This window comes from Sinocyclocheilus grahami, unplaced genomic scaffold (genome assembly GCF_001515645.1).
Source record: "Sinocyclocheilus grahami isolate Dianchi unplaced genomic scaffold, SAMN03320097.WGS_v1.1 scaffold615.1, whole genome shotgun sequence".
NCBI classification, from domain to species: domain Eukaryota; kingdom Metazoa; phylum Chordata; class Actinopteri; order Cypriniformes; family Cyprinidae; genus Sinocyclocheilus; species Sinocyclocheilus grahami.
This window is the reverse complement of record NW_015505794.1, coordinates 165,214-192,924: the sequence shown is the minus strand read 5'-3', so window position 1 is coordinate 192,924 and position 27,711 is coordinate 165,214. Positions and strand designations below refer to the sequence as shown.

At 37.3% G+C, this 27,711-nt stretch overlaps 2 protein-coding genes across 2 annotated transcripts in view; both read left to right on the top strand.

Moving 5' to 3' along the window:
* LOC107557703 (D-glucuronyl C5-epimerase-like) overlaps nt 1-9,191 on the top strand; it is a 56,112-nt gene extending 46,921 nt beyond the window's left edge. The window contains exons 4-5 of the mRNA XM_016241212.1: nt 1,442-1,681; nt 5,396-9,191. Coding sequence (XP_016096698.1) covers nt 1,442-1,681; nt 5,396-6,420 — 1,265 coding nt within the window. The 3' untranslated portion in view covers nt 6,421-9,191. The remainder of the gene's footprint in view (nt 1-1,441; nt 1,682-5,395) is intronic.
* Nucleotides 9,192-15,811: 6,620 nt separating this feature from the next.
* On the top strand, nt 15,812-22,114 carry LOC107557694 (membrane progestin receptor gamma-B-like). The gene is made up of 7 exons (XM_016241196.1): nt 15,812-15,947; nt 16,238-16,365; nt 18,367-18,572; nt 20,114-20,240; nt 21,342-21,386; nt 21,643-21,739; nt 22,043-22,114. The coding sequence occupies exons 1-7, from the start codon at nt 15,840-15,842 to the stop codon at nt 22,112-22,114; spliced, it is 783 nt and encodes a 260-aa protein (XP_016096682.1). The 5' UTR covers nt 15,812-15,839.
* Nucleotides 22,115-27,711: the final 5,597 nt, after the last annotated feature.

Here is a 27,711-nt window from a genome sequence, read left to right as displayed (position 1 = left end):
AGCAGAGGATCAGAGTGCTCTGAATAGTATCTAGGCCAGGGAGCGCCTCCACAGTGCCCGTCTGCCTCCTGATGCAGGATGATGATGCTTTTCCACTGCATGGTATGGCACGGTACGGCTCGGTACGGTTCACTTTTTGGGGGTTTTCCACTGGGTTTGGAAAATGGCTTTTTTTAGTACCACCTCGACGATACTCGCGTCAGTATCGATATATCGATACTTAGGATCGATATGCCCATCCCTAGTGGAAATGCAAACCGTGCCGAGCCGAGTCGTACCACACAGTGGAAAAGAGCCAGTATGTGTGCGTCCTGGAAAGCGGGAGGCAGTCTCATTGGTGTGTTTGTCATCTATATTGCCTTATGTCTGTGTTTAACCCTGCATGTGTTTTTTTATGTGTATGTTTGTGAATAGATCCTTTCAAACCCGCTATAAACCAGCAGCGCAGTCGCAGTGTTTTCTGTGGCTTGATTATTGTCATTCCAGGCTGTAGATTAGATGAGCTGTGGTTAAAAAAAAAAAAAGGATAGAAAGAGGGCGAATGAAAGCCTGGTGAACCGTAACTCGCATCTATGTCAGTGCCGAAAGCACAACTTACAGACCAAGGCTATTTGCTTAGGGGCTTCAGTGGCTTTATCCTCCCAGTGTTCTCTAGTCTTTTGTATATCTCTGGCTAATTGAAGGTTTACATGTTTTCACTTGTCGCTGTGTACTCTGGATTGTGTGTCTGATCTAAATTGTGTAAAAGTCATGAATCCAGAAACAAGATTATGTATAATGAATGAAGATGACATCCATGCAGAAACCACTGCTTCACATTACCACACTTGAGTTAAAAACAAAAAAGCCTCCACATTAAAAGCTATAAAAGGCTATAAAGCTACATCAGTATAAATGCTATAAAGATATATCAGTATGAATGGATAACATGCTAAAACACAAATGTGAAATGTTTGAATTTTCACATTTTCTAAATTCTTCAAATTTGAAGCCAAAAATGACCAAGGTAAACAATCTGTGTATGAACGCTTGTGATTTTGTAATTTTGTGTTAATGTGGTAAGTTGCTATGTTGCTTGGCAACCAAAAAGAAACTGGAGTCTAAATGCTAATAACCTGCATTACTCAGAGGAATAATTATTTAGCATTTTTTATCATTTCAGCTGTGTAATGAACATTTATGTTTATAGTTAGTTATGTTTATGTTTATAGCATTTTAAAGGGGATTTTAGGGACTTTGTTCATCATACTGTCAATCATACTAACTTTTTGGTAGTGTACACACATATATACATATGGCTGACTAAATACTTTTTTCCCCACTGTGTGTATATATATATATATATATATATTTATATTTATATTTATATTTATATTTGTTACTCTTCTCTTCAGTTTAATGCCCAGTCTCTAATATCTCTTTACCTGGTTCCTCCCTACAGGAGTACCTTTGTCCACCCAGTGGGGCCCTCAAGGGTATTTCTATGCTATCCAGATAGCTCAGTATGGCCTGAGTCATTACAGTAAGAACCTGACAGAGCGGCCACCACACATGGAAGTGTATGACACAGCGGAGGAAAGAGACAGCAGGTCCAGTGCGTGGACTGTCCCTAAAGGCTGTTCTCTCACCAGAGTCTATGACAAGACCAGAGCCACATCAGTACGACAGTTCAGCGCTCCAGGTACCGAAGCAGATATTGAACTACATGCTTTCAGTTTATTTTATCTAGTTTCATTTGTCTGGTGTTCTTTTGTTCTTTATACACTCCATTCTGTTTTTTATTCTATATTCTTCAGCTTCAGGACTAAAACAATTTATCTTTTTAAAATGCCATGTAAACCCTTTAGTCTGATGAAATCGAGTGTTGCTTCATCCCTACCTGTTTTCTTATCTCTTCTGTGTTCTTCTATCAGCATCTTTGCATGGCCCCTTATAGTCCTGCTCCACTAAGCATGCACATAAACACCCTCAAAACGTCAAAACACACTCTATTAACAATGCCTCATACACTACCGCTGGAAGATTTGCGGTCAGTATGATTTAAAAAAAAAAAGAAATTAAGGCTTTTATTCAGAAGGGTGGTATTAAATTGATATTGAAATATTACTTAAATGGGACCTACTTTATATTAAGTGGCCTTAACAACTATGTACTTACATTTAAATTAATAATTTGGTACAATGCACTTATTGTGTACATATGTTTTTACATTGTGCTTATATTTTAAAAATACCTGCATGTAATTACATCTGTAATTAATTTCTGTAATTACATTTATAATTACACAGTTGACCCATCCCTTACACCTTAACCCACCCTTAAACCTACCCATACCAACAAACCTGTCCCTAACCTTACCCGTATCCCACCTCAATAGCAGCAAAAGTGTTTTGCAATACAATATGAACACAATAAGTACATTGTACTTAATTGTTGATGTAAGTACATAGTAGTTAAGGCCACTTAATATAAAGTGGGGCCCTTAAATGTATATTAATTAACTACATGTATTTGCTATATGGTTAGGGTTAGGATTAGGGTTTGGCTTAGGGTTACTTGCATATAATTATGCATAATTAATTGTTATTATATTAGTACATGTTCAAGTACATGTAACGTGTAACAAGGACACTTTAAAATAAAGTTTTACTCAGATTTCTATATTAAATAAAAGCAGTTATTTTGAATTTTCTATTCATCAGAGAATCCTGAAAAAAAAATCACTATTTCAACAAACCTTGAAATATTGATAATAACAAATGATTTTAAGCACCAAATCAGCATATTAGAATGATTTTTGAAGGGTCATATGACACTGAAGACTGAAATAATAGCTGCTGAAAATCTAGCTTTACCATTACAGAAATAACTTTAAAATATATTCAAATTTATAGATAACAAAGAGGCTGTTTAATGTCTACAATGCTTATTTCTCTGTAAAAATAGAATCATGAAAAAAAAAACTTCTTTCATCAGACAGCATTTTTATTCTTTCAGTCACCAAATTGCACACACGGGATTATGGGGTATCACAGATAGTGGCGGAAACATCTATGCAGCCTTCAGAAATCAAACAGATGGAGGCATCACAGTAGACAGTACATTCTGTTCCTCCCTCAGGATACTGCATGATAAGGCAGCATTTTTGGAGTTTTGGACACATCGTGCTTAGCATTGAGCTAATCAATAGCCATTAGAATTAGCAGGGCTGTCGCGCTGGCAGGCAGTGATTGGTGTCATCACCTGGAGCATTGATTAGAGTGGGGCCAACTAGGACACACTGGGTCCAAGGCTCCAGCAGGGCGCTGCCTCCCTCCTGCTCTCTCCATCCTCCATATCACTGCTATTGATGGGAGGGTAATCAGAGCAGGACAGTACAAATCCACTTAGTCTCTGCATTGCCTTGAGTAATGGATTTATGAGTGCATTAAATAGTGATAGGGGCTGTTTGAGCCAAAATGTCCTTTGCTGCATCTTTTTCCCTTTGATTTGCCTTTGTCCTTTATGCTTCTCCTGTCCTCTTTTCTGTGTTGCTTTAATGTTGTCGATATTACTCTGTCTTGCGTGTTTTCTTTTGCTCAAGTACTCAACCTCATTCTTGTTCTCATGCTCTTTCATGCCTTCTTTTCTCTTCTCAGTAGAGAGTACGAGTTGGTTTCCTTTTTGTTCTGCGTAACCTTGTCAGAAGGAAGCACAGACAGAGGCGGCGAGAGGGATTTGAGTCTAACAGTGAGAGATGACTTTAGGATAAAGTGTTGAATGTGCATTTCTGTAAAAAGAGAGATAAAGTATTTTGATTGAGAGTTGGAAAACTGATCTGCTCTCTTTGCAGCGAATTGCACTGCAGTGTGTTCAACTTTTGTCCGATGTGAGATGAATTGTTTTAAAGTTTGTTCACGGTCTGAGCTTTTCTGCCTCTCTGACACCAACTTGTCTGTTTAATTAATCCCAGGAGAAAGTGACTAGTGAAACCTTGTGCCTTGAAGACTATCTGCTAGTTCTATCCCTTAGCGTGTGTGAGAATCTATACTTGTTTGGGTTCTTGTGTACTTGTTTGTGTATGCAAATGATACTATAAGGGAAACAAAAGAACGACACTGTAGACGACGTGTTATACTGCTAATATCACAGTGAAGCCTAAATTTGCCAAAAATATATTAGTATTTCACAGATTTTGTTACCTGACAACAGTTTGTCAGCTTACTTGGTGTGATGTGAAGTACAAGTGAAATATGGAATTTGTATATAGACACAACTAAAGTGGTAAATGAAGCAGCAGCAGTCTGCAAACAATGCCACATTTCATGCCCATCTGCCACACAGGATGACATTCATCAACAAATTCACACTTCCCTAATAATATTAGATTTTTTTTTTAGCTGAGCTGCATTAAGCTACATATTATTTAAGGAATATTTCATCTAAAATGAACAATTCTGTCACCAATTATTCACCCTTATGTCATTTTATAATCCATTTAAAAATATTGTCAAAAATACATAGAGGCTCAAAAAAATGAAAGGCCATTGCACACTGAGTCCGAAATTTTCACACGTTGAAAAATAAATACAACCTCACGTTGTCAATCACGTTTACGTGCTGCCTCCGAAACGTTCGTCCGTCATACATTTTTTTGCATCCGTAGCAAGCATTTTGAGAGGTTTTTTGACAATTCAGAGCCTCCGCACAAGCGAACGCCAAAATCCAGAATGGCGATTGTCAAGTTCATCCACTTCGTCTCGCAGCACAAAGCACTGTAAAGATCCTTGCACACCAAGATTACAGAAATCGGTGGTCTTATTTTTAATATGTGGCTCTAGTATCGCTAGCAAAGCATCAAACTGAGCCACTGACATCATGAAGTAAACTCTGAATCGCCCGTAATAATGCCGCTGCTCCTTAATAAGGAGTGAGAACTCTCCTTCCTCTCTATATCTCAGGATTGGATGGACTCAATATTTCCTTTCTTTTTCTCTTTTTAAGAAGCAAGAGGACAACAAAATCATCCTCACTGCTTGAAGACTCCATTTAGTACTGTTTTGCAAATTTTTTCACAACGGAATAATTAATACGCATCAGACTCAATGTGCACGGTTTCTGTGCGTGATGTATTTTTAGGATGACGAATACGAAAAAACGCATACGAAAATTTCAGACTCAGTGTGCAAGGATCTTGTGTTATTAATATTATATTTTTATACTTGTAATGGTTTACACTGTGCTGTTCATAAAATTCATTTTTATAGTCATAGTCAATTCATTTTAATAGTCATTTAAGTTTGTTTATTTGTTGCTTATGACACTAATTTAGTATCCACACCATGAGCTTGTTATTGTACCGAAGCTAAAATTTCTGTTCCTGCTGAACTTTTTTTCTTCTATTCCTTGTTTCTAGAAAACTCAGAGGGCGTCTCACTTCCACTTGGCAACACTAAAGATTTCATCATCTCTTTTGACCTGAAGTTTACATCTAACAGTAGTGTCTCCGTTGTCTTGGAGACCACAGAGAAAGGTCCTCCGTTTGTTATCCACTACGTCACCACCACCCAGCTCATTTCTTTCAAGGACCGCGACATCACCTACGGAATCGGCCCTCGGACTGCATGGACCACGGTCACCCGTGACCTTCTCACTGACCTCCGCAAAGGCATTGGCCTCTCCAACACCAAAGCGGTCAAAGCCACCAAGACCATGCCGCGACGTGTCGTAAAGGTAGTGGTGTACGGCCACGGGATGATAGACAATATCACAATCTTCACCACTTCACACATGGCAGCTTTTTTTGCTGCCAGCAACTGGTTGGTGCACAACCAGGACGAGCGCGGTGGTTGGCCGATCATGGTGACTCGTAAACTCGGGGATGGTTTCCGTGCGCTGGAGCCGGGTTGGTATTCGGCCATGGCACAGGGGCAGGCCATGTCCACTCTAGTGCGTGCCTATCTAATGACAAAAGATGAGACGTACCTAAGGGCTGCCCTGCGTGCCACCGGACCTTTCAAACTGCCATCGGAGCAGCACGGCGTCAAAGCTGTGTTCATGAACAAGTATGACTGGTACGAGGAGTACCCCACGATGCCTAGCTCCTTCGTTCTGAACGGGTTTATCTATTCCCTCATAGGCCTGTATGATCTGGCGCAAACCGCGGGTGAGAAGCTCGGTCGGGATGCAGGTCAGCTGTACAGCAAGGGGATGGAGTCCTTAAAAGTTATGCTGCCCCTGTACGACACGGGGTCGGGCACCATCTATGACCTGCGCCACTTTATACTGGGCACGGCGCCCAATCTGGCCCGTTGGGACTACCATACGACGCACATCAACCAGCTCCAGCTGCTGGGTACTATCGACAACTCGCCCATCTTCAGGGACTTCGTCAAGCGCTGGAAGAGCTACCTGAAAGGAGGGAGGGCCAAGCACAACTAAAGCGGAGCACATCTCTACAATCTCTTCAGGCCCTCACTTCCTTTGAGGGCCACTGTGTCTAGCGAGGAGAAAGAATGGCTGAACTCTTCAGATTTTCCTGTTTGAGACAGTAATTGCAGTGCTTCTTGCGTCTGTGCTGAGGTTTTAATTAGGTACAAACGCAGCTGCTTGCAGCATGTGTCTGGATAAGGAAGAGGGAGGGCTTAGGTATTTAAAATTCAAAGCTCCAGATCTGCAGGTTTGAGTGAGAAACGCGTCTGCTGAGATTTGCCACATTTGGGCTCACTTCAGTCAAGATGAGAAATCGCAAAGCAGCTTTCAGAACCTTCTTCCAAAGTAAAGCTCAGAAGATAATTAGTCATCAATTGTCGAGAAATAAATCGTAGAGAACAAACTTTAGCTGCAATAGTTATTTAAGTTCATAGCCTGTGAGCAGAACATTATTGCATATAAGCTATGGATAAAAATGCTGAATATGTCCTCAAGTGTAGCATTACTATGTCACAGAGCACTGAAGGTTTACTCGCCTTTTGTTCAACCCACTGTCCAGCCTTCGGTCTGCATTTCATGATTCCACAATCAGATTGAGCGGTCACTAATCTTAGGCCCAGTCCTGCCCAGAATGCACTTAAAGCTTTAGAGAGGTGGTCGCAGGTCACTTGCTTCATGTTTACAACAGATTTCAGGAAACATAGCTGTAGTTTTTAAGACACCACTGTCCCGGACTAACAAACGCAGAGGCTGCTTTTTGAGAAATCTGAGGGACTCTGAATGGTTGTGTAGCTGGTGCTCATCCCTGTAAGACATCAAACCTCAGTTAAATTGTGCTACATGTAGACTGGTCATGCACTTTACTTGTGTGGCATGCATGTGTGTGGTGAAGATGCGTTTATACAACCATGTAATGAATTATGACTTAATTTTTTACATCAATCCAGTTTTTTTTGTCTCACTCTCATGCATTAATGGCAATGAATCATTCATAAGGGAATTTTCAACTTAGGTTATTGTAGCTGTACCCATTTCCTAAATTACTTGATTTGTAACTTGATTATTTGAAATCAAATTTTTTTTTTATCAGGTGATTATTTTATACAATTTATTTTTGGACAGCTGTATTATTTCTCTTGATATTATTTTTATAAGTAACATCAATTGCTGTAATGTGGAGCAAAAGAATGAAAATGTTTCTTTCACATTTAGTTGAATAACTTGCAACAAAGCAAAAAGATGCCGTTTCGTGTATTAAACCGATACTAATGATCAGTACTTCCTCATTAATATATTGAAATGATTTGCATGTAAGACTATAGCAATCGTTTTTTGTTTTTTTTCCTTTTCCAAAAGCGTCTCCTCACATCTCCAAAATCATTTCAGCAGCCTTCTGACTAGTGCAGCCAAGTGTTTGAGACTGCAGATGGAGTTCAAAAGAATTTTGGCCATCACTTCTCGATGTTTCTCGGAGCGCTCAGCCGCTTGACCTCAGCAGTAAAAGCTCCACCTGGCTGAATCCTGTCGATCTTAATCTCACCTAACCACAGCTGCTAAAATGCCGAGATTTTATCCCATTATCTGGCATCCTGCTGTTCTGAACCATTTCAAACAGATGTTCACATTCCAGTGTGGGCTTTTGGCTTCAGATTTGTTTTAGAAAATACATGTCAGAGAAGAAAAATGTGGCATTTCTGAATGTTTGATATGAAAGATTCTGATTTGTTTGGCAGAGATAGAGTTTAGAAACTATGGGTGCTTTAGACCGGAGGCGTAGCTTTTTTGTTGACCTTTTTTGGTTTAAAAATCATGTTTTCTCATGAAAATCAGGTTGCTTGTAGTCTCGCCGACACATATCTCACATATAATACTATGCACATTTCATACTTGTCGCTTAATGGACAGACAGATGTATATTTAAAGGGGAAAAGACATTAGCATGAGTGAGGCAGGCAGAGAGCTACATTTCATTTATACTGTACCAAAGTCTTTAAAGTTTGGGTTATTTTTATCTGAAACTTTAGTTTTTGTATTGTGCTGTTTGGAAGACCATGGAGCATTTGTCTAGGATTTTTTTTTTTAGTTTGGAAAGATGATGTGACTAATGGAACACTTTGAGGTGGTAGTTACATGCCGCCGCCTTCCGAAGAAATGCCTTTTGATACTGTTTTTTTTTTTTTCACCTTCAGTCTAGATTTGTATAAAATGGAGTGGGTATAGAAGGGAACTGGGAATATTATTAATCACTGCTATCAATGGGGATGTGTGCAAATCTTGATGTAGAGCTAGCGCTCAGTACTACATATTTCAAAAGGCAAAAGAGAGACTTGGAACACTATGTTCTTGAAAGTCTTGTTTCAAAGCAGCCTCCTTTTCGAGTTGAGTTTACCAAGCGTTTTTTGCATTTGTGAACTCCTACAAGTAAGCAATGTCAAAGCACAACTTAAGTTTCTTTCATTAATTTATTCTCATCTCTCTCTCTCTCTTTTTTAAACAATGTTTCCAGTCTGGTCTATGTGCAAAGCCTTCCTCTGCAAGCTGCTGCAGTTTAGAAATGTGAAACAGTAGAAAAGAGTAGAACTGGTTGATCTTTTTCGCTCTTCTTTTTTTTCTGTTTTATTTCATTCTTGGGTTATAAATTGACATGCGAGGTGTATTTCATGTGTATGCAATAAATGGTTGTACTGGATCACAACAGCTGCACACCCAGTGGTTGTACAGACTTTGCAAAGGAAGCACAATGTGCGATCGTTTTTATGCAGGACAAATGTTTATTAAAGTCTTTGTGCTTTAAATTGCTTTTTAAAAATTGTATAAATAAAGGCATTTCGTTTTATACATACATTTGTCCGGTGTGTTTCTTTTACTTAAACAGCATAAATGACTTTGTCTCATTTAGATTTTGATTCATTTGTCAAGTCACTTACACAGGTGCATCTCAATAAATTAGAATGTCGTGGAAAAGTTCATTTATTTCAGTAATTCAACTCAAATTGTGAAACTCGTGTATTAAATAAATTCAATGCACACAGACTGAAGTAGTTTAAGTCTTTTGGTTCTTTTAATTGTGGTGATTTTGGCTCACATTTAACAAAAACCCACCAATTCACTATCTCAACAAATTAGAATACTTCATAAGACCAATAAAAAAACATTTTTAGTGAATTGTTGGCCTTCTGGAAATTGTTAATTTACTGTACATGTACTCAATACTCGGTAGGGGCTCCTTTTGCTTTAATTACTGCCTCAATTCGGCGTGGCATGGAGGTGATCAGTTTGTGGCACTGCTGAGGTGGTATGGAAGCCCAGGTTTCTTTGACAGTGGCCTTCAGCTCATCTGCATTTTTGGTCTCTTGTTTCTCATTTTCCTCTTGACAATACACGATAGATTCTCTATGGGGTTCAGGTCTGGTGAGTTTGCTGGCCAGTCAAGCACACCAACACCATGGTCATTTAACCAACTTTTGGTGCTTTTGGCAGTGTGGGCAGGTGCCAAATCCTGCTGGAAAATGAAATCAGCATCTTCAAAAAGCTGGTCAGCAGAAGGAAGCATGAAGTGCTCCAAAATTTCTTGGTAAACTGGTGCAGTGACGTTGGTTTTCAAAAATCACAATGGACCAACACCAGCAGATGACATTGCACCTCAAATCATCACAGACTGTGGAAACTTAGCACTGGACTTCAAGCAACTTGGGCTATGAGCTTCTCCACCCTTCCTCCAGACTCTAGGACCTTGGTTTCCAAATTAAATACAAAACTTACTCTCATCTGAATTGAGGACTTTGGACCACTGGGCAATAGTCCAGTTCTTCTCCTCCTTAGCCCAGGTAAGACGCCACTGACATTGTCTGTGGTTCAGGAGTGGCTTAACAAGATGAATACGACAACTGTAGCCAAATTCCTTGACACGTCTGTGTGTGGTGGCTCTTGATGCCTTGACCCCAGCCTCAGTCCATTCCTTGTGAAGTTCACTTAAATTCTTGAATCGATTTTGCTTGACAATCCTCATAAGGCTGCGGTTCTCTCGGTTGGTTGTGCATCTTTTTCTTCCACACTTTTTACTTCCACTCAACTTTCTGTTATCATGCTTGGATACAGCACTCTGTGAACAGCCAGCTTCTTTGACAATGAATGTTTGTGGCTTACCCTCCTTGTGAAGGGTGTGAATGATTGTCTTCTGGACAACTGTCAGATCGGCAGTCTTCCCCATGATTGTGTAGCCTAGTGAACCAAACTGAGAGACCATTTTGAAGGCTCAGGAAACCTTTGCAGGTGTTTTGAGTTGATTAGCTGATTGGCATGTCACCATATTCTAATTTGTTGAGATAGTGAATTGGTGGGTTTTTGTTAAATGTGAGCCAAAATCATCATAATTAAAATAACCAAAGACTTAAACTACTTCAGTCTGTGTGCACTGACTTTATTTAATACACGAGTTTCACAATTTGAGTTGAATTACTGAAATGAACTTTTCCACGACATTCTAATTTATTGAGATGCACTGTACTTCCTCACTAGCTGAGCAGAGATTACCAGTGTTGAACACTGCCTGAGGTGTCTGCTAGCATTTATCTTCAATGTCCCTGCTCACTATAATCCCCACGACATTCTCTCTATCGCAGTCACACATATGGACAGTGCGTTTTAATTACTAGCTGCAGCCTGGGGTCTGATCCGGCACATTAAACTCCCTTCTCATTCTTCTGTCCTGTCTCTGCCTCGCTCAATAGTCTGCATGTTATTTTAGCCAGCATTAGCTCAGCTCATAGCACTGGTAGACAGTGGGTGAAGGCGCCCCATAGAGCTCATCTTTTAATGACTGTCTGATCAGATTATCACTGTTTTTACCCAGACTCAGCCAGCTGATGCTTGTGGTCTGTGGTCTGTCTGTAGGCAGTGAGGGTTTTTTTTTTCTTTGACTGGATAAGGATTTTTTACAGATTCATTTGGGCATATTTCAGTGAACGTGGTTTATTAAAAGGATTGGATTGTAGGAGTCATTTGTTCGTGAATGGGTCTAGTTTATGTTTTCATTGTAGTTTTTGATTCAAGTAAGAGTAATTTGTTTGTGATCATGCTGCAATGATAACACGGTGTAAACCGGTTGTTTTTACTGGATCAAAAATAAATGTAGTCCCATTCATGAACAAATAACTGATAAGCTGATCCTTTTCTCAGATCATTAGACAATGATAAGATGATCAAAAGATCATAAGATGAGCCAATCCATGTGTGACTCATGCTTTTGATTAACCAAAAAATGCTCAAAATAGTAATTTGTTCTTGGACTACACTGGTCACACTGTTTGTTTGTTTTTGGTCCCAAGGGCAACTCAATAGAAAGTTATGTCTTGCTTTTATTTTGCCATAAATGCTGTATTATTATTATTTTTTAGCTAATTCTGTTTAGAATGCAAACCACTCTAGTTTCATTAGGAGCAGCAGATTATATTTTTTTCTTTTTTACAAATCAAAATCCTTCAAAAGAGGAAATCTTGATTAATCAGTCGATCAATGTTCTTTCTCAGCCCTAGTTTATTTTTTTAAAGCAAGACATTACAGGCAAAACCATTTATTAATTTTTTTACCCACTTCAATAGCACTTTCACCAAACTTTTCAGTTTCATTCCTATCTATTTTCTGAGAGAGATTTGTTCTAATGTTTTGCCTCATTTATTTGATGTGGTTAACATGGTGATTTTTTTCATGGCTGTTGACAATTATTTATTCATTTAAATGGCACGATAGAAAGAGATATTCTAAATCCCCTCTGTAAAAAATGTCAACAAAACCAACACATTTTTAAAATAGCTTTATCCAATGTTCAGATTTCTGTTCTGTAGTTGTATGCAAATAAGTGCATATTAATCAGATAATGCCTTTTACAAAACAACATTTTGTAATACAAATCAACTGTCTTCATGTTCTGTGGTTAATCAACTGGTGAAGTATGGTGATATCTACTAGTTAACATTTCTTCCCCTATTCACCTGTGGTGTCTTGCCTTGAAAGGTCTTTCACTTGTTCAGAGACTGACTCGCTCACACATACCTGCAGTGCACAGCAAAACAATTCTGTGCACTGAACTGAACTGTCAAATATCAGTTTATTCTTGAGTGTTTCATTACATTCAACTCATGTCTGCCTCCCTGATGTCTGCAGCTGGCATTTCAGTTGTCTGCTTATATTTTACCTTTGGTAATATCACTGTGACCGAAGCAACAAAGATATCAGTGCTGCAGAGAGAGACGGACAGATGTGGAGGCAGGAGTTGACGCTAGCATATTGTAGCAGTCTGGGGGGGGGTCATATGGGCCGTGCCCTCCGCAGCACCGTTTGATTCTGTCTGTCTGCATCTGCCCTCCACACCGCTGCTGCTGATGCTTAATTATGCCGTAAGCAAGGCCACACACACACACACACATAGCCCTGCTTACTCCCACACTCATCCTCTCATGTTTGCCCTCCAGACGATACACACTTAATGAAGCAGATGAAGAGTGTTTGAGCTGAATAGAGAGCGAGAGGTAATGAGAGAGTTGCTGCAGTGATAAAACAAACGTCATTCTCTGCTAATCTAGGAAGACTGGACAAGTGCCATTGTTATGGTGGAGATGTTTCTTAAATAGCATTTTACATCATAATGCATATGCAACCCACTTCTTAAAAGACAAACTCCTGATTTAGGCTCGGTGACAGTCTTATCATATTAAAATGCAACAGAGAAAAATAGATGAAATGGCATTACTGATTTCATATCAGTAAACATTCGGTTCTGCCCCTCCCAGTCTGTGTCCTTCATTAGCGAATATAGAAACAAACTGATTTAGATTATTTATATATATTTTGCTTAAAGTCGGAGCTAATGGATTTTTTTTAATTTTTTTTTAATAAAAATAGGTTTTCACTTGTGGAGCAAATATTTTTATTTAAAAAATTTTGTACATTTTACCCTTACATTTTTCCCTTTGAAGTGACACTATATTCATTTAATTTTCATCATCAGTGTGTCTGACTGTATGTTTCCTTCGTGCAGATGAGGGTTGAGGCAGGTTTAGGAAGGCATTCACAGACTATTTAAATAAGAAACCATTTAAAACAAGAAACCATAAATAAAATGAAAATCGACAACGTCTGGAAGAATATGAATTTTGACATGACACTGGATGCAGAGAGACGTGGTGCATTGTTTTAGATTAGAAAATGCTGCCATCATGGGGTGACATTTGGCATTACTGTTACATAACCACTCAAAACCGCTTCACCCACACCTTCACCAAGTGCACATTCTGCCTTCTGCTGTAATATTGAAACATATTGTGTAATGCCTGCTTTGCAGTTATTCTTAATTTCATTTCAAAATATGCTGAAATATATCTGAAAGCTGAGTAAATATGTTTTCCATTGATGCATGGTTTGTTAGTATAGGACAATATTTGGTCGAGATACAACTATTTGAAAATCTGGAATCTGAAGGGGCAAAAAAATCAAAACATTGAGAAAATCGCCTTTAAATTCGTCCAAATGAAGTTCTTAGCAATGCAAATTACTAATCAAAAATTAAGTTTTAATATATTTATAGTAAGAAATTTACAAAATATCTTCATGGAACATGATCTTTACTTAATATCCTAATGATTTTTGGCATAAAAGAAATATCAATAATTTTGACCCATACAATGTGTTTTTGGCTATTGCTACAAATATACCCCAGCGACGTAAGACGTAAGGTTTTGTGCTCCAGGGTCACATATATATTTCCGTCATCAGAAATTTACATTTACATTTAGTCATTTAGCAGACGCTTTTATCCAAAGCGACTTACAAATGAGGACAATAAAAGCAGTCAAAACTAACAAAAGAGCAACAATATATAAGTGCAAATGACAAGTCTCGGTTAGCCTAACGCAGTACACATAGCAAGGTGTGTGTGTGTGTGTGTGTGTGTATATATATATATATATCATACACACACCAAGAATAACAAGTAGATAGAATAGAAAAAATAGAAAGCTAGTGTGTTTTTTTTACCACATTTCCATCATCTTCTTAAAGGGCTGACACTATTATAATATCACACATAATTAATAGATTATGTATCACTGTTGTCTAAAAATCACACTTAATTTGTTGTAATTGCATTATTATTGAAGGGTGTCAGAAATGTCACACTAAAGGAAATACATTTAGGATGTTAATGATTCTGATACTGTTAATGAAGTGTCATTTTTCTCTCTCTTGCTTTTTATTGTTATCCTTTTTTTCATTCTAAGTCATGTTGCTTTTAGCTTTCCCTGCCAACATGCATCTCATTTCTGCCAAGAGGTAATAAATTCACTACCAATGGTTACAGTTTGCTTAAGATACGTGTTCTTGAATAGAAATAGTGTTTCTGCGTTGTCATTGTATTAATACAGGCAGGAGAATGGTAACGGCTATGTTTTAGCATGTTATGGATTAACATTGTAAATATATGTCATTTCACACCCTCCATTAATTACACAACTTCACCTACACTTTCTGAAATTGCCTTAAACACCCCACCCTGAATGAGCAAGTGGGGTCTGTCCCAGAAGTTTTCTGCAGAGATATAATGGGGCAATCCTGTGTTTCAAATATACTATATATATATTTTTTCTGCTTAAGTCGAACAGTGTTACACTTGTGTTGAAAATGCTCAGAGAAACCTATTTAACCTGCAGAGAGTGTTAGGTGCAAAAAGGGGAAATAAGATTTTCTAAATACTTTCAATCAGTATTTGCTTACATAATTCTTAAATATTTGCATTTGTCCTTAAATTGATTTTACATAGGCTACATACAGTACACATTACCCTTCAAATGTTTGGTATCAGTAAAATGTTTTTTAAAGACGTTTCATGCTGAAAATGCAGTAAAGCCACAATATTGTGAAATATTATTACAATTTCTATTGATATACAATATCTATTTCAGTGTATGTAATTTATTCCAAAACTGAATTTCAGCAGCCAGTCTTCAGTGTCACATGATCCTTCAGAAATTATTCTAAAATGCCTATTTTGCCGTTAAAGAAACATTTCTTCTTATTATCCATGTTAAAAACAGTTGTGCTGCTTAATGTTTTTGTAGGAAACTCTTTCTGACCACAGACTTTTAAATGGCAGTGTATATGGAAACGTATCAGCAAATCTGTTGTGTGCATTCATATGAATTTTCGGATTGAAACTCCTGTGAGCATTCTCACCTAGCCGGTGTGTTGGGTGTGTGTGTGTGTGTTTGTTTCAGGTGTGTATTCAGCGCTGTAGGTGTGTGTGTGTTTATGATGGAGGTTGATGTCTGTAGGTGTGATGAAAAGGGCAGGGCTAACCGAGCCGGTCTCTGATCAGGTGGAGTGGGAGAGTGTCTGTATATGCATTTGTCTCTCTGTACCTGCCGGTGTGTTGATGTATGTTTAGCCTCTCTCTCCTGAGTCAGGCACTGAGGGCCGTTCATCTGGGGAACATGTTCAGCCTTATCAAACTTCAGCGTGTCTTCACTGTGCACCAAGTGCCCAAAGTAAGTTCATTCATTTAACAAACACAAAACTACCACAACAAACAGATGTGATTTTAACTGTTGTTGTTTAAGGTATTCTTGGTATAGTAAAATTGATGGTAGGAAGTCAAGAATCACTTGATTTTTTTCTTTACCCTCTTATAACTATGCAACCTGATGTGAAACAGTTTGAAGGTACCCAAACATTTTCATATTAATGCTTTGCATTATTTTGCTAGCTTGCCTGTGGAGAGAACTTCTTTGCTGTCTTTATTAAATGAGGGGTTTGTGTGACTTTTTTTCCATGGTAGGCATTTCACGAGGACAGTATCATCTCTGGATATCGACACCCTCGTAGTTCGGCCACAGACTGTGTGTTGAGTCTCTTTCAGCTCACCAATGAGACCCTCAATGTCTGGACTCACTTTCTACCAACCTGGTACATTGAAACTGTAGTTCTTTTGCACAATCTCTCTCACTGTTTATCTCTCATGCTTGCTCTCTGTATGCATATCTCTATGCTTTTGACACTTTCTCAGTATGGCTTTTACAATCAATTTAGTTATCTTATAACTCACAGACGATAGTATGCGAACTCACACAACTTTAACAGCACAATGGCCCTGGGTTTCATGGCAACAGTATTTAGACTGATTGTGTGTGTATGGTGTGCTGAGACCTACAGTAGTTTGACTTGAGAATCTCCACAGTGGATTGTTATGTCCCTCACCAGCTGAGCCGCTCCCAGGAGAGTTCACCTTGCTGGATGATGACAGAAGGTCTGCTATCACTGTTAGTGAGCTCCTAGTGTGATTCTCACCAGAGCGTCCTCCAGACGTAAACATGTTGGAGAGTCACTCATGTCAACTTTACTTCTTTAACTTGTATTTGGCTTTTTTTTTCTTCTTTTTTTTATTTGTTAGGGACAGATACAATAAACATAGATGAAAATGAAACAACAGTCATCCCATGCATGTACCATAGTGCTTGTAGCCGAAGCTCATTTGCAACACTTGTCCCTACAGGCAGGAGAATGGTATTTTTTGAATGGTATTTCATCTTTATTGTAATATTATAGGGTTTTATTTATTTTTATTAACTATGAACCAGTGCTTTACAACAAGCCTGTGTTTTAAGTCACACACATACTTTTTAAATAGTAAATGTATCTATGCATACAGTACATGCATATATATATATATATATATATATATATATATATATAATAGAAAAGCTATAATAAACATATACTATAAAAGCTTGTTTTATTAATGTTTTTTTAATAACTTTCATCTCTTCTGTTTTTCTTTAGTGTTCTGCATAAATTGCATACTACTCTAGCATAACTCACTGTTGCAAGTATTGACTACTGTTTGATATTCTAATTGATTAAATGTAAATTTACAGTTCATTGCAAAAACATTTTTCCATTACTCGTCTGTTTAAAGTACACCGCATCCTCTGATCCCACACAGTGGTTAAATACACAGTCAACCGACAGTAAATCAATAGGACAAAACTTGGAATCTGTAACCTGACTCTGTGTTAATGTTTGGTTATATTAAACTCACTGATCCCTCTAAAGCAAGCAAGAGTAAATCAGACCTATAAACGTGATTCATCACTCAAAAATCGGAGATTTAAAGACTAGATTTAATAAAACAACTCTAAATGCCACATATTTTTAGGGCAAGGCTGACATTGCTAAATCTAAGATGCTCTTTGTAAGTAGTAGATGTTATGTTCCCATAGAAATAGCAAACCCAGGGAATTTGTGTGTTTTTATAATAAATATATAGCTAGTCTGCAGGGGTGGAAACCACAAATATACAGTAAGATGTCTTTGGAAAATCTCCTTTAAAAACTCTACCATCTGTATTAATTCTTATCTTTACTGTACATACCGTACAGCATAGAAACCAGCCTTACAGGTGCTCTGTAGAGATTAAACTAGACCTATAGAAACCTAGACTGATAAGACTGATTTGTGCGATCTGTGTGTGTGTGTGTGTGTGTGTGTGTGTTCATGCACTTCTGTTTGTTTCTATGTCCTCCTATCAGATACATCCCTATAGTAACAAACTCTGCGAGAGTGAGTCTAGGCAGGTTCAACATTTGAATTCAATTTATTATTGCCTAATCTTTTTTTTGTTTCTGATTTCCACAGTAAAACATATTCACTTAGATTCTGTAGCTACTATGTGTAGAAACTATGCAAGCAATTGTCCTTCTAGCCTTTCTGTGGAAAAGAATGGAAAGAGTCATGAGATGAAAAATGTATATTTTTAAGTCTCATGCGTATAATGTTGTTTCCAGCAAGAGAAAACTTCATGGATTTATTGTTTCACTGTATAAATAGTTTGTTGTGAGTTGCAGCATTGCAGTGCTGTGTCAACATCATTATCTGTCATCATCTCATCCCTCTCTCTTTCTCCATCAGGTATTTTCTCTGGAAGTTGATGACGGTGTTGTTGATGGAGGATGCATGGTGTGATGCAAACACATGGCCTCTGCTGGTCTTCTTGTTCTCCTGCTGTGTGTATCCATTGGCCTCCAGCTGCGCCCACACCTTCAGCACCATGTCTACCCGCGCTCGCCATATCTGCTACTTCTTTGACTATGGGGCACTCAGCCTGTACAGCCTCGGTAAGAGAGGAACACACAGGCATATTCACTTCAACACTACACTCTTAAAAATAAAGGTGCTTCACGATGCCATAGAAGAGCCTTTTTTTGTCTAAATGGTTCCGTAAAGAACCTTTAACATCTGAAGAACCTTTCTGTTTCACTAAAGGTTCTTTGTGGCGAAAGAAGGTTCTTCAGATTATAAAAAGGTAAGAAAGAGATGGTTCTTTAAAGAATCTTTAACTGAATGGTTCTTTGTGGAACCAAAAATGGTTCTTCTATTGCATCGCTATGAAGGACCTTTTAAGCAGCTTTATTTTTAAGAGTGTATCAGTTCCTTGGCTTGTTATAGAAAATATGGCTATAAAGACAAAGTTCAGGGTTCAAAGTTCTGTACGGCAATATTTAACAGACACAATGGAATTCTTGCACAATTAATGCAAATACAGATATGTCACAATGCTCTATATTATTTCTAGGGATGCTATGGCAATAGAATTCTGTCCAACACACATAAGCTGATCAGTATTTAAAATGTTGGCCAATAACTAGTAAATTTATAATTAAAATGAAAACTATGTTTTGTGTAAATAAATTGAAAATAAAATACTAAAACCTAAAAATCATCCATTTTATATGATACAAGTGAATTTAGGCATCACAACGCTATAATGCTGAGTATGGAAAATAGATATTTATTTTCAGACATTTTTAACAGTGTTATGAAATTATTATAGTATTTTAAGATTAACTTTAAATGTGCTTTAGATGGTAAAGGTAATCCAAATATAAAAATAGCCAAAAGTTTGGAATGTTTTTTACTGTACAGTAAAAACAGCATTATTACAATTTAAAATAACTGTTTTCTATTTGAATACATTTTGGAATGTAATTTATTCCTGCGAAGGTCAAGCTGAATTTTCAGCAGTCATTACTCCAGTCTTCAGTGTCACATGATCCTTCAAGAACCATTCTAATATGCTGATTTGGTGCTCAAATTGTATTTTCTTAGTTTTATTACATTTTCTTACAAATAATATTTTCTTGTAATTATTGTTTCTTGTTGTTGTTGTGGAAACTGTATGATTTAAAGAAAGAAAGAAAAAGAAAGAAAGAAAGAAATTGATCAAAAATGTATCAAAAGTGACACTAAAGACATGTATAATGTACAGTAACAAAAAAAATCTATTTCAAATAAATGCTGTTCGAATAATCTTCTATTCATCAAAGAATCATTAAAAAAATAAAGTTTTCAACTTTGATAATATTAAGAACCATTTTTAATAATTGAGCACCAATATTAACTTAGTACCAAATCAGCATATTAGAATGATTTCTGAAGGATCATGTGACACTGAAGAATATTGACTGCTGAAAATTCAGCTTTGCCATCACAGGAATAAATTACATTTTAAATGATAATAACCAGTATGGTACCGATATATTGTGCATCTCTTAAAGACTTACCGTATGCCACAAATGGACACGCTTCCACACGTCATGACCAAATCCTCCACACAGCATTAAGTTGTATTCATGTGACTGATTGCATGTTGATGCAGGTTCAGCGATCAGCTACTCTGCATATGTTTTTCCTGACGCATGGCTGAACAGCACATTTCATGCATACTACATCCCTGCAGCTGTACTAAACACCATCCTCTCAACCTGCATGGCCTGCTACTCCAGGTAAGGCTCCATCTCATTCTATAATCCTCCTTGCTAACACACCACTATACTGATAACACAGATGCAGGTTGCAAAAATTATTGCAGGGTTATGTAGTTCTGGTGAGTGAGTACTGTATGTAAGTATGTGGAACAAGATCAATTTGGGTGAAAATATCAAACTTAAACAGGCAAATCTATACTAAATATACGAAAACACCCTAATTTACATAACATAATTTACGTACATCGAAAACAGTAGCTACATTACAGAGATTCATTCTGAATCATTTTTGTCAATCTGTTAATTTACATAATTTGTCCGGATCACTAAATTAATTACAATGCTTCACTTTTTCAAAGCTGGCTACATCCAAAATTGCATACTCTCTGAGTAGGTACTTCGTTTGAATAAGTACTTGCATACTTTAAAAAAAGTATGTTCTAGATAGTATGAATGTGTGTAGTATGTAATCCGGACGTAGTACATTTGTCATGTAACCTACCAGCATCAGTTGCATCCCTTCATTGCCATTCACATGTCCTCTCCCATGGCCTCATGGGATAATAAAGCGTCCAACAGACACACTTCAGAATCTTGCAATAAGTCAACCGGGTATGTTTTGTCTACAGTTTTACAAATACTGTGAATTCTGTACTACTCTTTTGAAATACTGTATTTTTTGCATACTATAAAGTAGGGAAGTATGCATACATATTAAAGAGAGAGGACCATTTGGGATGAACTGATTTACTAGAATAAATCAGTCTGAGACAGATGACCATTTAGGCGAGAGTGTTTCACTATTCCTTCTTATCAGTTATTAGGAATATATAATTTGCTCATCGCCGTTCATTGGATGAGTGTTACTGGAAAAAGTAAACTACTATAAAAATAGCTTGCTACTAAAAAATGTAGTTAAGTTAGCGTTCCCACGAACTCCTCAACACTGACGCAAACAGCATCAAGAAAGAAAATCCTGCATGCTACATTTTAAATAAAGACATGTTATAAATTCAGTCTGTGCTACAGTAAGTGTGTGAAATACAAGGCTTGTTATATAAACATGACATGGCAGTTTTATAGTTCAATATTATTTTCCTTTTCCACTTTTTTGTTAAGGCTTGGCATACCATTCCTTCACTATAACCATGGCATTGATGAAAGGTAATGTGTCAGAATCCTCTAGCACTCACTAATATGCTTTCTTTATCCGCCTTTTAACCCATTAAAATGCTTTATAATATTATTAACACAAAACACTTCCACCTATTTTTGTTAATGAGGTGGCTATGTGTTTTTGGGATTATGAATAATCAGCCTCTCTTAACTGCTACTAACAATTACATAACCTCACCACCGGCACTGAAACTGATGTTATCATAAATGAACATAAAAATGTCTTTCTCTCTCTCTCTGTCAGATTCTCGGAGAGACAGAGCCCACGGCTGAGTAAGGTGTTGCGAATTCTTGCCTTTGCCTACCCTTACCTGTTTGACAACATTCCTCTCTTCTACAGGGTAAGTTTCAGTACATTCAACACAAATACCCAGGCTGTTCAGTCAAAGATCCGTCCGGTTAAATAACCTGATATCCAAAAGAATGAAGCTGGTAATTCTGCGATTATTATTGGAAATGACTGTTTTATCTATTTATCATGTTGTAATTGTTTATCACCGGGGCCCAATTTTTACACACTTCATTGCGTTGTTAAAAAAAGTTTCTAGAAATGTTTATGCATGTTACTTGAGCATATGAATACAATACAGGGCGTGACCCGTCATTTTTTTCTGTTGCCTCCTTCTAGTTGTTTCTGTGTGTAGGTGAGGGTTGCACTGATAATGAAGCAAACTCCATTCATGTTCATCATACATTGCTTGCTTTTCTCAACTTGAGCGAGAGAGAGAGAGAGAAATATAAGGCATATGCAACACAAAATTAATACCGTAAACAAACTGGTGAATCGGTTATTTGAAACGCATAGAAACAAACCCTTTTTGCCTAAGGGCAATCTTGCACAAGCCGGCATTGTTTTGCTTTATAAGATCTCAATATATCAGTAGGAGTGACGTATTAATTTTGTGATGCCTGTATTTTATTTATTTTTTTGGCTCTCAAGTGATGGTAGGTGTTGCATTTTATGAATCACCAAGAACCTTGGTTTCAGCTAAAAACCTTCTTTACTGTTCTACTGAAGAAGAAAAAAGTCACCCATATCATGGATGGTCTAAGGTTGAATAAATGAACAGCAAATTGTTTGGGGTTTATCTCTTTAATATATGTCCCTAGATTGAGATCAAATGTCTTAAAATTAAATGAAAACACGCTCCACTATTTTATTCATACATGGTCATATTTCTTTTATGTAAATAAATAAATATATGCACAAATACCTGTGTGCACAGTCTGCCAAAGTCCACAGTGACAGCTGTTGTATATTCTACTTATTTCTTTTCTGTAAAACTGCACCACTTTTTTCCTGTGGTGTCAACAGAGTGTGGGAGGTATTACATCTTTTCATAACAGCAGGTCACACCTTGTTCATGTAACCAAAAATGAAACTATTTATGTTTGCAGGATTCTTTATAATAAAATATTTATTTCTAATCAAACTAGACCTGGTTTTTGTTTCTTATTGAGACCTATCAGCCTTTCTGACCTTTATCAGCATGATGCCAAGAGAAGGTTATATTGGTATTTTAAATAGGGTGAAGTCAGCAAAAGTGGGACATCAGTTAAAATGGGACAAATAAGCTTTTGGTGTAGTGCTCCTTAAAAAAAATACTGGTAATAATGGGTGGTCTTGAAATGTTATAATAACAGTACTTCATTGAATATCAAAATTTGATTAGTCAAATGATAAGTGCCTGTACATAGTTTGTCTATAAAATCGTTAAGGTTTGATTTCTAATACAAACAGTATTTCAATATACATTAAAAATGTGTATTAGAACATGTTCATGTGATCATTCAATTTTATGCAATTATGTGCAAGTTTCTTTATTCTCTTTTTTAAAAGTATCAAGTTTTTTTACTGTCCTAATGTACCTGAACATGTTAGATAAATTGGGACAGTAGCATTCAGCTAAAGTGGGACATCCTATAAATTAAAAGATAATACATTGCTTAATGTGAGAAATTGTTTTGGTTTACAGAAAAAAAACACTGTAGGCAGAAGACAGGGAAAGAAAAAAAAGGACAGAAATTTGTGAATATATGAACAAGTTTTATATAATACGCGCCGCTAGAGGGAACGTATTCAAAATAAACAAAGAGGCAAAGGCGTAGTTTGAGTGACTGAGTGTGGAATCATGGGAGTTGTCGTCTTCATCCCCACAGCTGATGCAATCCGACGGGCAGGGCTGGATTGGTAATCGGGCATACCGGGCATTTTCCCGGTGGGGCCGACAGAAGTTTTTCTGTTTTATTTTGCCGAGGACCATCACGCAGGGACAGCGAGCAGCCAGTGGCCCATTGGTTTGTCTCCTGTATTGACAGTGTAAACATCCAATCACAATGCGCTATAGATGGAGCGATGAAGTATTTTGCTCCGCCTAGCACCTATATAAAGATCGCTTCACCCCAACTTCTTCCTCGTCGGCTTTTCCCACATTTTCACAGCAGCTTTATCAAGAACATGCTTGCTCTGCAGTGAGTGATGCGGGCCAAAGAGCCAGGCAGGAGGAGAAGAAGAGAGTAGTTGAATTGGTAAAGTGCTTGATAGGGAATTTAAAACGTAAATTCGTCCCCCGCGATTTTTTGGCCAAGTCAAGTCAAGTGTGTTCATAGAGGTTTCCATGGGCCAATGCGAATAAAGCTAGATTTAAATGAAAAAAGACACGATATTGACGTCGGACCTGACGTTTTATTCTTATCCAATGTGATATGAGTGTGATACATAGGCTACATACATTACCAGTCAAAATGTTTTGAACAGTAAGAAAGATCCAAAGATCTGCATTTATCTGAAAATAAAAAGCTTTTGTAACATTATAGATATACCATTCAAAAGCTTGGAGTTCTTTGGGGGAAATTATAGAAATTAATATTTTTATTTAGCAAGGATGCTTTAAATTGATCAAAAGTGACGACAAAGACATTTATAATGTTACAAAAAAAGTCTATTTCAGATAAATGCTGTTCTTCTGAACTTTCTATTCATCAAAGAAACCTGAAAAAAATACTCAGCTGTTTTCAACATAATAATAATAATGTTTTTTTGAAAAAATGCCAGGGCCGATTTTTTGTCCCAGTCCAGCCCTGCCGACGGGACTCGAGCAGAAATCATGTTCATGGATGAGCTAATGATTTATTAACGTAGTAGAAAGAAGCAGAGTGAGGCTGAAAGCCGTCGAAGTGAAACAAGGCCGCTGAACGAGCGCGACACACGGCTCGAAAGCAGCAGAGCTTTTATTATGCCACAGTCGACCGCTTCCGCTCCTTCCGGTCGTGTGTATGTGGGGAAAAAGCAGCGCTGTTTTATCATACTAGATACATTTGAAAGTTCTGTTATAATGCTGCTCTGTGCAGTCGTCATCGGTCTAATAAAACCCAGAACATATTAAAGCATCTTTGGTGTTTCCATGTTTTCTACAAAACAAAACCGGAAATCGAGGGGTTATGACGTCATTGGCAGGCGACACAATGGACACGCTCCGTGTCACTAGTTAAAATTGCTTATTTCTCTGGATTTAAACATTCTTCTAAAGATTTGGGATAATGTAAGTAGGCTACACAAGTCAGCAAAATATATAACACTGCTCTAGCGGTTTTTGGATATTTTAATAAAAAAATCGTACATATTGTGCCTTTAATTGTTTATATTTGAACTTCTGTTGGACTGCATCAATAATTCTTTAAATATATGCTTCGGTTGAAGTGTTTTAATTCTATAAATGATGTGTTTATGAATTCACAATCAAAAACACAATCCACTAGTATGTTTATTTTTATAAAGTTATTCTTTTAAATTTCTATTGAAAAAGATTATTTGTACAGTGTCCTGCTGTAGGAAATTTTGTATTTTGTAAGCACAAACTTGGTAAAAATTTGTGTCCCACTTTACCAAATTCAGTGTCCCAATTTACCCGAAAAAGCCTGAAGAAAAAATGGGTACTTAGCATTTTTGAATCTCAACAACCCATAATCCTTCAAAAAACATAGTGGGAGATACTGTGTATTTAATACAGTTTACCAAAAGTGCCAGTTTTGCTGACTTCACCCTACACTGCCCACTACAGCCTGCTGGAAGCTGCTGTAAAGAAAAGTCTCACAAACTCTGCAATAACTGTGATTGTCTGCAAGCAGCAATAAACAAGATTTGTGTTGAAAAGAGGGATTTAAGACAGAGTATAAACTTCTAGTTTCTGTATACATCTGCTCAAACCTGAAATACCATTGAATTTAAAACAATGTTTGACAGAAGGGTGGTGGCAAGTATTTGCATCGAAATTACCATTTATCATGTCGTATTTGTTTATCAATGAGACGACATTAGACAATGAACAAACCTACTTCCAACTGGTGATGGGTGCTTTCGAATAGGGATGGGCGGATCGATCCTTTAAGGTCCCCTGATGAATGGGGTCGCACACCGGACGAGAAGCGCAGCGCCGCGCCGCGCCATGTCTTTAAAATGTGAACACATTGTTTTCTATGAGAGTACGCACACTGTCGGCGCCATTCGGCGTCTCTCTGCGGTGCCCAGCTACGACTCAAGCCCCGTTCACACTGCCAGCGACTTTTTCGCTGTATGTCGCTAGACTCTGTGATATAAAATGCAATCGCAAACTGTATATTGCCGGTAAAACTAAGATATCATTCTATTATGACTAGGAATTAGACTTAAAAGAAATAAAAGAACCATTCTGCTGTTGGAGAGTGTTGTTATATAAACTACAGCAGTGCTCGTGCATTAAATCATTAACCGGTGCTAAACTGCTCACTGCATCATGTAATTAACAACTCGAACCATCAATGTATGAATCAAACTCACTTAGACAGCCAAAGGTTTTTTTTCTACGCATCATTTTTCAGGGGCGGGCGCTTCGGATTCTAGAGAGCATTTGATTGGACAGAAAGTTTGCGTTGAGCCGTTTTGGCGGAAGTGACGAACTGCAAGCTTTGAATGCTTATATCTTCTAAATGCGAATTTTGTCACTGTTTTGGAGCACACTGCCTTATAAATAACCTTCAGACTAACACATTGATACTAACACCCAAAAAACTTTATTGATTTCATGGGGACTTTAAGTATCGATACTTTCGATAGGCTACTGATGTTGTATCGGAAAGATGGACCCTCACATCAAAATATCGATTCTAAAGTGCATTTTAACCATTGATTTTATTTATTTATCAAGAAATTCGGTGCATGAAATAAGCTTCTACGTGGAAAAATAGACTATATTAGCGAATAATTGTGTAGGATAGAACCACTTCTCCTGCTCATGGGAACACACGCAAATGCTGAAAGACAGAACCAACCAATCACAGACAGCGTTCGCTGCTGACGCATGGCTCACAGTGTTTGTTCAAATAGGGCTGCGTTTCCCAAAAGCATCAGAAGCATAAGTAGAAACCATTGCCACATTATTACATTACGTTAGCCTACATAACATTGTTACTATATATAAAATTAATTCTGAAAAATGCATCACGGTTTCCACAAATATGAAGCAGCAATAATAATAAACGTTTCTTGAGCAGCAAATGATATTAGAATTATTTCCGAAGGACACTGAAGACTGGAGTAATGATGCTGAAAATTCAGCTTTGATCACAGATGCATTTTAAATTACATTTTAAAATATATTAAAATAGAAAATAGTTATTTTTAATTGCTATATTTAACAATATTGCTGCTTTTACGTTTTTTTTGGTTTTGTTTTAAATAAGTGCAGCCTTGGTGAGCATGAGACTTAAAAAATATATATTACAAAATCTTACTGACCCCAAACTTTTGTGTACATGTAATATTTATTTTAAATTGGCTAGTTCGTGCAAGTACATTTATTTAAACTGGTTGTTAAAAGTTCAAATGGATTGTGTTATGTTCTGTAATTGCTGTTAATAAATCTGTCAGGAAGAAATATGCTAAAGTTTCACCTTTAAGGGTACAACAGCCTGGCAGCCTTTTACAAAAATTAACAATGGTTTTATTACAGTAACCACAGTTTACCACAGTATTTGTAGTAAAACTGCAGTAACCACAAATTTACCATGGTAATAATAATAATAATACATATTAGTACTTATGTAACACCATGTTTATTTTTCATGAGGTACCCTCAAAGGTGCATCAAAGGGGTCATATGATCCTGTTTTAAAGATCATTATTTGATGCATTATTTGAATGCTTGGCCAAAGAGATGTGTCTTTAATCTAGATTTAAACAGAGAGAGTGGTCTGAACCCCGAACGGTATCAGGAAGGCTATTCCAGAAGTAATCTTAAAGATTCCTAAATACATCTACTTTCGGAAGGCCAAATAA

Excerpts from the sequence above, each read along its gene's own strand:
- LOC107557694 (XM_016241196.1), top strand. The coding sequence starts at position 15,840 with ATGTTTAGCCTCTCTCTCCTGAGTCAGGCACTGAGGGCCGTTCATCTG. Across the intron at positions 18,573-20,113 it reads ACTCAGCCTGTACAGCCTCG|GTTCAGCGATCAGCTACTCT; the intron begins GTAAGAGAGGAA and ends ATGTTGATGCAG. Across the intron at positions 21,740-22,042 it reads ACATTCCTCTCTTCTACAGG|GTGAGGGTTGCACTGATAAT; the intron begins GTAAGTTTCAGT and ends TTCTGTGTGTAG.